Raw genomic sequence first — 12913 nt, 5'->3', positions numbered from 1 at the left:
ATGCGACGTGGGAGGGTCGCAACAGCCAATTGCTCCGCACCCCTGGGATGGGAGGGGCCGGTTCCAGCCTGACGGAGCCAATAACGGACTTTGCAGGTATTGTGTTCAGGGCGGCGTAGAGTAGAGCAAGACGCTAAAAAAAGACAGCAGAGACGAAAAGAAAAGGGAAAAGGAGAAGAAAAAAACCACCAAGTGAGAATGGGAGTCAAGACTATCTCTTCCCGCTCGCAACGCAGGCGAGGTACATTCATCGTATGCACATGCCCAGCATCGGAGAACCGCCGCGTATCCAAACGGATTCCCCATCTTGCGTCGTTCGGCGTGCCTACGGTATTGTACCTGGTTACTGATGAGGGTGGACATGCAAAAGGTACTTTCACTTTAACCATATCGATGACACCCTTGTCTATCCCATCATCTTCCATCCCAAGAAGAGGACAAAGTCCAACGTTCAGACCTTGGCCCATTGCAGGGTTCTCCGTGGCTGCCAGCATTCAACTTGACGCCAACATTACACCCCCCTCCCCCCCCCTCCCGCTTCTACCACTTTTCCATCTCTGCCGGACTCGTTCAGTCGTTGTTCTGATTCTGCCACCCCTTGAAGCTCCGTTGCTATCCAGCCAGATGCAACCTCCCACACGCCCTTCAAGTTTCTTCTCCGGCGTCTCTCCTCCCCCCCTCCCAGTTTTGTGCCTCCTTACCACCGCTCCTTATCCTGCAGGCATCTGCTGCTGTGCACGTCGCGAATCCTCTCTCCTCCCCTCTCGAGACCCTTGATGCCTGCTACTTGCAGAACCACGATGCTACGACGCTGAATGCCGTGGCAAAAGCCGGAACCTCATCGCTCCAATCAACTCGTCGCCATACCTCCTTTGTCCCACGTTGTCGAGTCCCACCAGGCCTGCCTGCTCGACTTCGGTGCCTTGATTTCCTCGCCGCCCGACCTCCTTGGTCATTTCCTCCAGCCGATTGGCGAGAATCGACGCAGTCTAGAGCCACATCCAAAGGCAAGCCGGGCAAGGTAGCTAAGGGGAAGGGGAAGCGCGCCATCAATCCCAGTAATAGTCTTCAGTCCACCGCCCATCCGGGGGCCTTGTCCAACATGGACTTCCTCCGTTCTCACAGCAGAAAGGGGAGATCACGCTTCTCAAAAGCCCTACCGACCCCTCCGCCTCCAGAGACGGATTCTTCTCCCAAGTCTAAACAGCTTCCCTCGATTCCCCCCGTGCCTCCCGTGCCGTCCAAGAAGACCTTCGCCATGTCGGACAAGCCGTTGCCACCGCCGCAAACCCTCAACCAGTCCCTCCCTCCCCTCCCTCCCCTCCAGACGAAAGCGTTACCGCCAGTACATATCTCTCGCCGGCCAGTCGCGAAGCAACCACCACCGCCGACGCCGTCATCTCAGCCGCAGTCCACCTCCCCCGAAGACGAAAGAAACTCGATCGGTAGCCTGCTGTCAGCTTATTCGAGGAGCTCGGGCGAATCCCTCATCATGTCGCCGGACGGAAGCGCCAGCCAGAGAGACTCGGCCCCGACATACGCCTCTGATCAGTATGGAACGAGGGAACCAAAGATCATGCCGCCCACCTCGTTGTCGTCTGGTGACAATGAACACCGCGGCGCACAAAAGTTCACGTCCAACAAGGGCCTGCCGCCTCACCCGGCATACCGCGGCGAGCAAGGCCCGCCCCCTCCAGCCAAGCCGGCGCAGAGTTCGACTGTTGGCAGCCCGACGAGCGCCGTGTCAAGCTCATCGCCGCAGCGACCGTTGTGGAGGAGGAGATCTGTAAAATCTGATCGTAATATAGAAGTTCCCGAACTTCAACTGGCAGCCAGCCACGGGTCGACGGCCGCTTCGCAACCAAACACCGCGCAACCTTCAAACTCGCCCGCTCCCTTCTCGGCCCAGCAGCAACAGCAATTCCCTGCTCGCAGCACGTCAAATTTACCCGGCAGAAATATCCGACCCGTGCCCTCGCCAAACCCGGCATCGGACGCAGGCAATATGGGCCAAGAGGTGTCGAGACTGAAGGGCAAGATCTCGCACCTGCGCGACGGCCAGGAAGGCCCCAACCGGGGCGCGTCCCACAGCGACACGGCGCTCTCGCCGACCCAGCGCTTGCCCACCCCCGACTACGAGAAGGAGGACGTCAAGACGCAAGTTGTCGACAGAGTCGTGTCCCCCGTCTCGCCCGCTTCATCCCCCGAGCCCGCGCGCGACCAAGCAAACAACGAGCCGAAGCCGCCGATTCCTCGCAAGGCAGTCACTGCGCGCAACTTACACGCCGTCCACAGCCTACCTCAGTTGCGAACGGACGGGCCTGTCACCAGCAACGAAGCTCCTCCCACAATCACGAGAGACTTCGCAGTGAGCCCCGTCAGTCCCCGTACTCAGAAGCAGCTGTCGCCTCGCTCCACACAAAACCAGCAACAGCAACAGAGAGGCCAATGGCAGCACCCACCCCAGGACTACACCCCCTATGCGCCTCATGCGCCGGCACCCGGCCCCACGCAGGGCGATCAGCGACCAGCCTCGCGAGACCAGCGCCCTCACCAGGAACCCGTCGAGTACCGCGAGCTCAAGGTCAAGGACCTGCCGCCCGCCGATCCGCGCGCGTCCTACTTCCCCATGCAGGGCTCCGAGCCCCCCAGTCCCGGCATCGTCTTCAAGGCGCTGCCGCTCAAGGAAAGCATGTTCGACTGCTACGTCAAGCACCGCGTCATGGACCGTACCCGCAACCGCAACTACGCCCTTACCTGCCAGACTTGCGGCAAGGCCGACACGGAAGACCGCTACAAGTGCCAGTTCTGTTACGTCCGCATGTGCGGCTCGTGCTTGCAGGTCTTCAACAGCAATCGCAGGGACCTCAGGAAGCTCATGGCACATTTGGAAGGCAACCCGCACAGCGGCGGCTCGCAGGAGCGTCCTACTACAGCTGCAGGTATTGAGCCGACCCAGAAGATGGGTGAGCAGCACTACCAGATGGCGTAGAAGTCGACGGAAGAACATCATCATACCCAGCCCCATTAGGTTGCGACTTGATCATGGACATAACCATTCTTCATTCTCGTTCTTGCTTGCTTTGGCATAGGGAAAGAAAATTACTTGGCCATATTTTCCCCCTGTTCACTTCGGCCTCGGATGCATCAGGGAAAACAACTTTGTTCATTGTGGGACTAGATAGAGATGTCTGTTGGTTGATACCCCCCTTTCTTTCCCCTCCAGATACCACGTTCTTGTGTATAGGGGCTTGCCGTGACCTCGACAGAAGGCTGAGGAACGCGCACATTTCTTTTTGTTTTTGATTTGTCGAATGTGGGATATTACTTGCTTGATGCAAGCATATGAAACCGAAGCCAGATAACGAAGACGGGAAGGAAGGAACACTACTTCAGAGTATGAAGAGACCCAGGCCCTCGAGAGCCACAGAAACCAAAGCCTGAAGAAAAGAAAAGATATTAAAGCTCGTGTATGCAATGCAGCCTCTGTGAGATGCTGAATTAGTGACCCCTGTGCTACGGATAGCTCAACAAGACATGCATGGCGAATCCCGTCGCACAACGAGAATAATCCCGTGACCTTGTGATGGGAGAAGGAACCTCCCGCGTGTGTTGGTCCTCGACGCCAACAACGCCCAGAGAAACCTTGCCAAGCATGCTGGGTTTTCCCGGATGCGCCGGAAATTGCACCGTCGCGTTCGGCTTCCGACGGGGCACGTCAAAGGCGGAGTGACGCAAGCAAAAATCGCGAACAGACGGTACCACTGTCGGCCCAGCCCGTCCGCCGACGTGAGAGTCGACGAGACCCAAGCGCCGGAGTACTCGTCCTGCAGCCAGACAACGTTACCGCGGTACCAACGGGTACTACCGTTTTGCCGCGAGAGAAGAAGTACCCTGTCATCGCGCGGCTCCGGCGGGCTCTCCGAACCAACGCCCGTCCCCCACCACCCACCCCCGGGTCCCCAGCAAAGCCCCACCCCGCAAGAGCCACCCACGCCCCCCCTGAGATCAACATCAACATTGCGGCTCGGCTTCGCTTTCACACCTCCCGGCCCGCTGCAACCTACTTACTTCTCGATTCGTGACCCTCGTTGCTTTTATCCTCGACTTAGCGCCCGACACGAGGGGCCCGCATCCTCAATTGGGGTCCCGAGCAAACGCGAGAAGCGACCATCGGATAGCCGCATGAACGCCAATCCATCATGTCCTCGTCCCTAGCCCGCACCCGCTCGCTGCGGAAGCCGACACAGGCCTCCTCGACAGATCTACCCCCGAAATCGACCGCCCCCGCCGCGGCGACGACGGCAGCAGCGACGGCGCCCACGACCTCGGTCCAACGACCCGCCTCTCCGAGCAGACTCCCTGCGCCCCGGTCTCTCGCGGCCCCGCGCCCGGTGACGCGCAGCGTCTCCGGCGCCAGCGTCGCCAGCACGACAAGCGCCTCCGACGCGACGGCGGCGAAGAAGAAGAGATCAAACCCCCTGTCCTCGCTCCTCGGACGAAGCGCCCCGACGCGCCAGCCTGCGGGGACGACGTCAGCGCGACAGAAAGATGCAGCCGCCTCGGGGGGATCCGTCGGCTCGGGGCCCCCGTCCGCGCCGCTGTCGAGAACGAGTGCCCTCTCAGGCCTGACGAGGACGTCGTCTACGAGAGAACCCGGATTGACGCGGACTCGATACCCACCCAATGCCTCGACGAGCAACCTCCCATCATCCACCACCGGCGCCGTGACTCGATCGACCACCACAACGACCACGAGGCCAACGACGTCGGGCGGCTTACCCGCCGCGAAAGCCAACAATACGGCATCCTCGACGACAACGAGCCCCACCAAGGGTCACGCGCGCGCAAGGAGCGTCGCGACCCTCAGCGGGAGCACCGTCCTGCGGCCGCCCAGCCAGACGTCCACATCCGAACGTCGCGGCGGCCCTGCGGCGGCAAGGCCGCGGCCGACGTCCCTCTACGGTGCGCCTCCCGCTTCCACAATGACGACGACGACGACAGCGAGGCCGCGGCCGCCCTCCGCGACGGACCGCCTCTCCTCGAAACCGTCCATATCCTCGCTTTCCTCGGCGACCACAACGGCATCGACGAGACCAACACGGTCAGCGACCACATCCGTGGCCCCGAAACCCCCCGCCAAACCCCAACCGCAACTCTCCCGCCACCAACAGGCTTCACCCACCTCCCCGCCACGGCAGCCACCGAAACCCACCACCACCGCCGCCGCCCTCCGCCCGGCCTTCAACACCCTCCAGCAGCACTACTCCCCCGCCAAGTCCCTCGCCCCGAAACCCCTGACGGCGTCGTACCTCGCGCCCCCGTCCCCCTCCAAGCTCCCCACAAACGTCGCCCTTACCGCCGAGACGGCCCGCCTGCAGACCGAGCTGCTCCAGCTGCACCTCCTGCACCGCGACCTGCCCCAGACCACGGCCGAGTGGCACGCCAGCGCGCGCACCAAGCTCGCCGCCCGCCACGCCTCCCTCGGCAAGTCGTCGGCCGACCTCGCGCGCCTCGAGGCCGACGCCGCGGAGCGCCTCAACGTCGCCGCCCTCCGGCGCTGGGGCCAGTCTTCCTCCTCGCCCCCGCCGCCGCCTCTGCCGCCCTCGAGGACAAGATCCAGCGCCTCGACGCTCTCCTCACGTCCCTCTGGTCCCTCGACACCCCCGGCGGCAAGCACAACCGCCTCGTCCGCGCCTTTGAGCGCTGGGCCTCCGCCCTGCCGGACCTCGAGGCCGCCCGCGCCCGCGCCGAGGACAGCGGCGACCCCTCGGCCCTGCTCGACGCCGACTCGGAGGTGCGCTTCTGCGGAGGGCTCGACGCGCGCTGGAAGGAGGAGGCCGCGGCGCTCGTCCGCAAGCTCGAGGGCTGGGACGCGCAGCTGCGGGAGCTCGAGTACGTCGAGGCGGAGCACGCGGGCGGCGGCGGCGACGGCGACGGCAGCAATAGCAAGACGCAAGTGTCGAGCCTGAAGCGCATGTTGGATGGGTGCGGCAGCTTGGTCAGGGACATGCTTGACGAGTTGGCCGTCATGGGAGAGATTGAAGCCGCCGCCGTGGAGAGGGAGGCGGAGTGGATCAGGAGAATGAACCGCGAGGGAGACGATGGTCGTGGCAAAGATACCCCGAGAGCCGGTGCTATTTGGAGAGTGGTTTAGTGGAATTGAGGCCTTGGACGGTACAGGAAGCAACCGCCACGAGCAAGCCAGCACGAATGGGTAGAGACGTTGCTCCTCCGTACCATATCAATTTGATCAGGTCCAGTAATGCGTATCTGTCTGCATGCCCCCTCGATACAATACTCTCCTTCTCCCACCGGGTCCTCCATAATGCCCCCGGGTTCTACTCATTCCCTCCCTAGCAATGTTCTTTCCCCTCCATTACTTGTACAATCCATGCCGGTGTGCCTGTGCAAACTCCTGTGCTCTGCAACTTTGGTGCAAGCCACCCGCGGCCCATTACAGCAAAGTCCTGACCCAGCTCAAGTCGCCGCCGTCCGTGGTAAGCTTCCACCACGCAACCCCCACAACGATGGCGGCCGTGCTCGTGGCCAGCATCCTACAGACAAAGTCAACCTGTCAGATTTCGTGTGGAATAAGACATGAACAAAAGAAAAACACAAGACGAGCGACCGATCTACATTCGAACCGGAAGAGAGAGAAGAGAGCCTTACGCCTTTCTCTTGCTGCCGAATAACCGGCTGAACAAACCACCGATCCAGTCTACAAACAACACGCGGAAGAAAGCGTGCAGCCAGCCACCCTTGCTGTCTGTGACGCTGTGTATCGAGGAAGGAGTGCTAGGGCGTTCGGTCGATGAAGCTCCGCGCTTCTTGATTTGCCCCTTGTGACCACCATCTCGGCCGGTCGTAGACGCCGAATCGGCAGGGTTGAAGCCAACAGACTTTGCCTGGTTGTTATCCTGAGTGTTGCTGGACTCTCCAGCCTGCTCGGGTGGCTCGACATGGATGCTAGGGCTGTCCGGCTGTGCGGGCGATGTCTTGGGCGATATATTCATCGGATGCTTGCCGTTGGACTCGCCGTTAATGTGCGGAGACTCTGACCTTGCCGACTCCGAACTCTTCTTTGACTTGGCCTTGGAACCTTTCATAACGACTCCCTCGTCCTCGTCGCTCGCGGGTGACGTAAAGGTGTTTGGTGTTGGTCGTATCGCAGGGCTCGGGACCCGGACCAAACCATCGTTCTCGCGGTCGGCTTCCTCAGCACTCGGCGTTTCCTTATCCTCTTCAGCAATTGATCCCAGAGACAGGAGCGATCTGTCTGATACCATTGAGCCGTGAGATCTTCTAGGCAACTCAAGCCTCTTGGTGGAACCTGGGCTAGAGGGTCCTGACGAGATGACGGCTTCCTCATAGTAGTGATCAAGATTGGGTTTTCGCGATACGATAATGGGGGACACAGGTGCGCCGTGGAAGGTGGTCTGATCCTCGTTACGTCCAGTTTCGACCTTGCGCACGGCGTCGATGATCTCGCTGCGGTTCGAGGGCCAGCGCTCCAACGTCGGATCATTGAGATCGTACTTGTCGACGTCGTAATCAACAGTGCCATGGTGATCAAACCTCTTAGAAGCCTCCTCTTCGTCGTCACTGCCCGAAGGCTCGTAGGGTCCTAGAGCTTCGTGGGCAAACAGTGGCGGGGGGCCGTCTTCTGCGTTGTCCCTCTCTTCGAGGTTCTACCGGCGCGTTAGTTGTGGGCATAGATTTGGGCTTCTGATACTTTGGCGGTCCTCACCTCATCAACATCCAGCTTTTGGGCGCTGTCGGCAACCTCGGCGGCAACGCTAGCAACCTGCTCAATAGGCGTCGACGAGAGGCGCTTTCGCTCCTCATCCTTCAGCTGATCGACGCCTTTGAGAAGTGGTGCAAGGCGAGCCGCCTCCTCTTCGGTGTCGAGCTCCGCGGCGCTGTCGGCGACCTCTGCTGCGGTAGCCGCGACTTGTTCAATTGGCGTCGATGAGAGTCGTTGCCGTTCCCCGTCCTTGAGGTGATCTATAACCTTTAAATTCGGCTCAAACTGAGAGGCCGATTGAGCAGCAGCGGCATCTGAGGCCTTCATGCTTTCAGAAGCTTTGGTAGCTTGCTCGCCGTTGTCACCGTTGAGCTGTTTGTACTCCTGGGATTCCGGAGCTGTCAAGAGATTGTTTCGATTCCCAGAGGCGTCGGTCACTGCAAGGTCACGTCATGTTAGCCAAGCCCACCGGGAGTAGGAGAACCAGAGCGGCTCACCTGTAGGGGCGTCTTCGTTGAGAACCCACCAGTCACCCAGACCAACTCGGAATTTATACTGGATCTGCGAGCTAGGCGGCACCTCAATATTCTTGTGGAAGGTGTGTTCTCCGCCGTCCTCGGTAGTGAATTGCATTTCCTGAGGCTGCCATTGTGGATCGGAGAAGGAGCCGGCGACGAAGATGGGAGGCTGCGTGCCGGGCTTCTTGTAGGTGATCGTTACGGAAACCATTGTCGATGCTGGTGTCAGCGGCCAGGTATGTCAGAGTCTGAGAGCTCGGCAGGTTGTCGTCACTCGGCCAACTCGATCAGGCGAGCAGCGTTGAGGAAAGGGGACTTTTCTTGGGCCTTCCGTCTACCACACCTTCAGTCAGCACGGGTAAGGGAGACCCTCGGGAGGGAAAACTTGACGAAAGGGGCAAAAAAAGGAAGCCGTTCCCTTGGAACCCACGGTGCGGGTAGCGGGTTGAGAAGAGGAAGAAAAAAAAGAAGAAAAACGCTGACGAATGCGGCTGTCTCTGGGCGGTACCTTAAAAGTGCTAATTCGGGAGAGGGAAAGAAGAGGCGCTGAATGAGGTCGTGAGAAAAAGGAAAGACAAAAGAACGCAGACCACTTCCTGGTGAGAGGAATCTGGGAGTGGAGTACCCGCGTTGGAGTGTTTCACGCAACGAGGAAGAGTCGGGTTAGGTGTTGGTGCGAGTGAAACAGCTTTGAGGGAACGAGCTGGGCTGGTCGGGGAGTAGTAGATGAGAGGAGAAGAAGGAGGTAGAAGTTGCCGCAGTAGTTGCGTTTGGAGCGGAGGAGCGATAGGCTCAGATAGCAGAGAGTTCAAGAGGCGATGACCTTGTTCTAGGTGTGTGGGAGGTGCAGCAGCTCATAACAGGGAAGCTGTGGCACAGGAGGGGTTCATTGCATGATTATTCCGTATGTGCCATGTCAAAGGTTGGGGGTGCCCAGAGGGTAAGAAGACTGGGGAGAGAGAGAGGTTGGGAGGGGTGAGATGGAGGAAGAAGCTAGGACAAGGGACCTGCCAACTTTGGCCAGCTACGTTTATCGTCTGACGAGATGCGAACTTGTGGCTAAGGGAGGCAGTGGTTCGTCATGGCTCATGGCAGCTACGACTGGCAATTGAGCTGAATAGCAGTGTCGGCCTGGAAGGCACACTGAGTGGATGCCGTCCGTGATGGGACGAGCAGACCCAAAGAGGTGTGCCGTGAGGCACGAGACGAAATTGCAGCATTGCAGCATTGCGGCACCTCCCTCCGTCCCCGTTACGCTTGATACGAGTGGTTAGCGGGCAGCCTCCCCAACGCAATGCACAAGGCGCAAGAGCTCCCGCACATTGTCGCCGGGGCATGAGTAGCGGTTATCAGCGCCGTGGTAATTGCTACTCCATCTCAGCGTCGGCATGCTTGGTGCGTCATCATCCCTGATGCATCCCGGAGGCAGGGGGAGTCGCTGGAACATGCCCATTGGCCGTGGCGGCTCATCTTTCCAAAGTATCGGAGACTTTCCCGTGGCGCACGGGCCATGTTGCCCCACAGCCGCCGGCCACCGAGCTCGACGGTGGGCGCCAGTGGAAGGAGGCCCAGACCAGGACCGACGCTTCCAGGCATATTGAGGCCTCGCGGAGCCAGAGCTTTAGCCCACCTTCATCATGCTTCGCATGGAATGGATAGTCCGCTGATGATGAAAGGCAATTCCATCCCAGATCTACCCATTTATCTGCTGCATCATTGCATAGTTGTCTGCCGCCCGGCACAATAGCTCTGCCAATGTCGCACTCAACACTAACGACGAGCTAGCCTAAACCTAGCATCTTGTTGCACTACACATTGAAGCCATGCCAAGGTTCAGGACTGGCTAAACCCAAAGATTTCCCTAGAAAACTGCAATTCGGAATGGTAACTGTTGACTTTGGCCGAATGGCTAAGCTACCTAGCTGGCCAAGTAAGGCAAACGCTGGGTGGTTTCAGATATCACCAAGCTCTACGACGCTTCTCCAGGGCCTCACACAGCCATAACCTCGCCTGCCCCTTCTTCTAAATTCTACCGGTCAGATAACAGAGTTTGATCCAGCAAACAGGGTGGGTGGCTGAGGCGCGTCAAGCTTAACTCTTGCCGTTCAATTGGCTGCTGGAGAGCCAGGAAACAGCATTGAGGCCGTCTGCTCTAAAGGTGGGGAGCTCAACCTTGTGCTTGAATCGGATACGGCGGGGCTTTCTCATCGCCGGCCCTCCAGTCCCCAACCGGTAACGAGAGCCCACCGTCTGGGGTCATCCCCAGAAAGAGATCGATTCTGCCGAGAGCGGTGAGAAGATTAAGCCAATGACGCCACTCACCGATAAGACATGCTTATCTGACCTCGTTGTGTCTTGACAGGTGGTCCAGGTCCCATTTGGTTGTCTAGCGGGCGGCTTCCAGAAAAATCCATATTTCACAAGAAAAAAAAGCCCCTCCCTATCATCATCGCCGCATGAATTGCGACGTAGCAGAGCTCACCGCAAACCAGGGATCACAGCTGCAGCCCCCCTAGCTAATCGTTTCTTCAAGTTTCATAGCAATAGCATCCGCAAACCCGGTAGCTCTTTCCCTCTCTCTCCGGTTCCCCGCGTCACAGTCTTCTCTGCCTCTCTCGCCCGCCATGTCTGCCCCTCCTCAACTGATCCACATCAAGAGGAAGCGGGGCGATGAGGATGCGCCGGTTACCTACCTTCGTGCGTCTCCCTCTCTACTGTCTCTCTGGGGACCACACGCGTACTAACAGAGGGCAGAGCTTGAGCCAGGATCCAAGAGGCACTTGGCCGGCAGCAGTTGGGTCTACCAAAGGCGCCTGGCAAAGGCCAGCGCCAGATCCGCCGCCGCGGCGCAGCAAGCCGCCGCCCATGCCAAGCCTGTCATCCAGACGTCTAAGCCAGGCGACGAGAAGTCCAGCTCCCATCGCCCTCCGGTCTCGAACACCCCCTCCGCATCGTCGAGCCATGCGCCGTCCGCAGCGAACGCAGCGCCCGCCGCGCAGACAACAACTTCAGCAACCGCCGCGGGGTCGCAGCGCCCAACGAACCCTTCCGTCGAGCCGAGGCGCTTCCACATGTCCAGATCGGCGATGAGCTCTCCCAGTGGCAGCACGATACTCAAGGCCGGCGGTGTCACAAAACGGGGCCGCTACGGTACCGCCGTTTTCGTGGAACGGGGGAAGAAGAAGAGCGCGCGGAGGGCCCTCGACAAGCTCGATGCAGACAAGAAGAGCGCTGCCCTTGCATCTACGGATGTCAGCGTCAAAGAGGAGGATAAACCGGCGCCCAAAAAACCCCTCGCGAAACGCCCGCCCCGGCCCACGGCACCCAACGTCGATGCGGACCGCAAGCCGATGCCCAGCGTCGCGCCCACCCAAGACCTGGACAAGATCGCCGCCGACATGGACCAGTGGGTGTTGCACGAGATCGGGTTGAACCTGAAGGCGATGGAACACCCGCCCGCGCCGCCGACCGCCGCGTCGCCGTCCCGCTTCAAGCCCAAGGCCCCGGTCAAGCGCTTCGCTGAGCGGCACCCCGAGTTGGCGAAGGAGCTCGACGGCCGCGACCGCGACGAGGAGATGGCCGAGGCGAGCGGTGGCGAGGAGAGCAGCGACGACGACTACGTTATCGAGGTGTACGAGCTGGCGCCCTCGAAGCCGGTGTTGGCGGAGATCCCGCCCGAGGAGATTGGTGTGCTTAGCTTCGACACGCAGGAGGACATGGAGCTGTTTTATGGCAACGAAGAAGACGATTCAGACTTTGACGATGACGAGGACGAAAATGGTGAGGACCCCCCTTTTCTTGTTTGGAGGACCGGGTAGGGTTCAATGTGTTGACGCGCCGCAGCCGAGAACCACTACACAGCAGATTACCCCGAAGACGAGGTCGACTCCGAGGACGAGTACGACCGCCACGCCTACCTCTTCCGCAACGCCAATGCCTCGGACGAGGAGGAATTTGACTTCCGCGACCAGGTGGAAGACGAGGACGAGGACATGTACGTCATGGAGGGCGACGAGAAGCGTGACGAGGACGACGTGTTCCAGGACAAGATCCGTCGGTATATCCGCCAGCATGGCGCTCACTGAGTCGTTGGGCGTACTTGGCGTAGCTGGACAGAAGACGGTATTCGACAGAAGCAGCTTCTTATGGCAGAAACGGTTTCTCAGCAGGTCAGGCCATGCAAGATTCAAAGAGTGCTGGCTCATGAGGACAATGTGATATGTGCAATTGAAATAGCCTCAGCACCCTAGTCCTAGGATAGCTACATGACACCTCCCGCCTAGGCGCAAGTGCCTTGCAATCTGTCTCCTTCGCATGCTGTCGAGGAGGATCCTCGCATCCCGTGCAGAAATACTCCTCCTGTCTGATCGATAACCAAAGCCCGATCATCCTGAACACCGTATAGAGAGAAGAAGAGGAAGAAGAAAATAAGACGTGCTTCTAGGCAAACAGCACGGAAGGAAGGGCTGGATGAGGTGACGCCTTTCCTGATGCGAGACGCCGAGTTCATCCGTACCACGGAGAGAAATGGCAATGCATCCCGAATCTAGCCACGGAAATGTCTGTTGTGCACCAAACGCCTCTCTGAATAGAAAGAATACCGACATGGCTCAACAAGTGGAGAAGAAGAAAAAAAAGTGCAAAAGAT

At 59.4% G+C, this 12913-nt stretch overlaps 3 protein-coding genes across 3 annotated transcripts; 2 read left to right on the top strand and 1 right to left on the bottom strand.

Annotated features, from left to right (window-relative positions):
• Positions 1 to 1102: 1102 nt before the first annotated feature.
• ColSpa_04190 (uncharacterized protein) lies at positions 1103 to 2992 on the top strand (the record flags this gene model as incomplete). The annotated part of the gene is made up of 1 exon (XM_049270402.1): positions 1103 to 2992. One exon carries the CDS (start codon positions 1103 to 1105, stop codon positions 2990 to 2992), a length of 1890 nt encoding a protein of 629 aa, XP_049126359.1.
• Positions 2993 to 6668: 3676 nt separating this feature from the next.
• Positions 6669 to 8476, bottom strand: ColSpa_04189 (uncharacterized protein; the record flags this gene model as incomplete). Its single annotated transcript, XM_049270401.1, has 3 exons — positions 6669 to 7691; positions 7751 to 8145; positions 8245 to 8476. The coding sequence occupies 3 exons, from the start codon at positions 8474 to 8476 to the stop codon at positions 6669 to 6671; spliced, it is 1650 nt and encodes a 549-aa protein (XP_049126358.1).
• Positions 8477 to 10889: 2413 nt separating this feature from the next.
• On the top strand, positions 10890 to 12350 carry ColSpa_04188 (uncharacterized protein; the record flags this gene model as incomplete). The annotated part of the gene is made up of 3 exons (XM_049270400.1): positions 10890 to 10962; positions 11020 to 12045; positions 12109 to 12350. The coding sequence occupies 3 exons, from the start codon at positions 10890 to 10892 to the stop codon at positions 12348 to 12350; spliced, it is 1341 nt and encodes a 446-aa protein (XP_049126357.1).
• Between the last annotated feature and the right edge of the window lie 563 nt (positions 12351 to 12913).

The sequence above is a fragment of the Colletotrichum spaethianum genome (genome assembly GCF_022836535.1).
Source record: "Colletotrichum spaethianum MAFF 239500 DNA, contig08, whole genome shotgun sequence".
Classification (NCBI taxonomy): domain Eukaryota; kingdom Fungi; phylum Ascomycota; class Sordariomycetes; order Glomerellales; family Glomerellaceae; genus Colletotrichum; species Colletotrichum spaethianum.
Note: the sequence above shows the minus strand (reverse complement) of the source record. Positions and strands in the feature narration are given on the sequence as shown.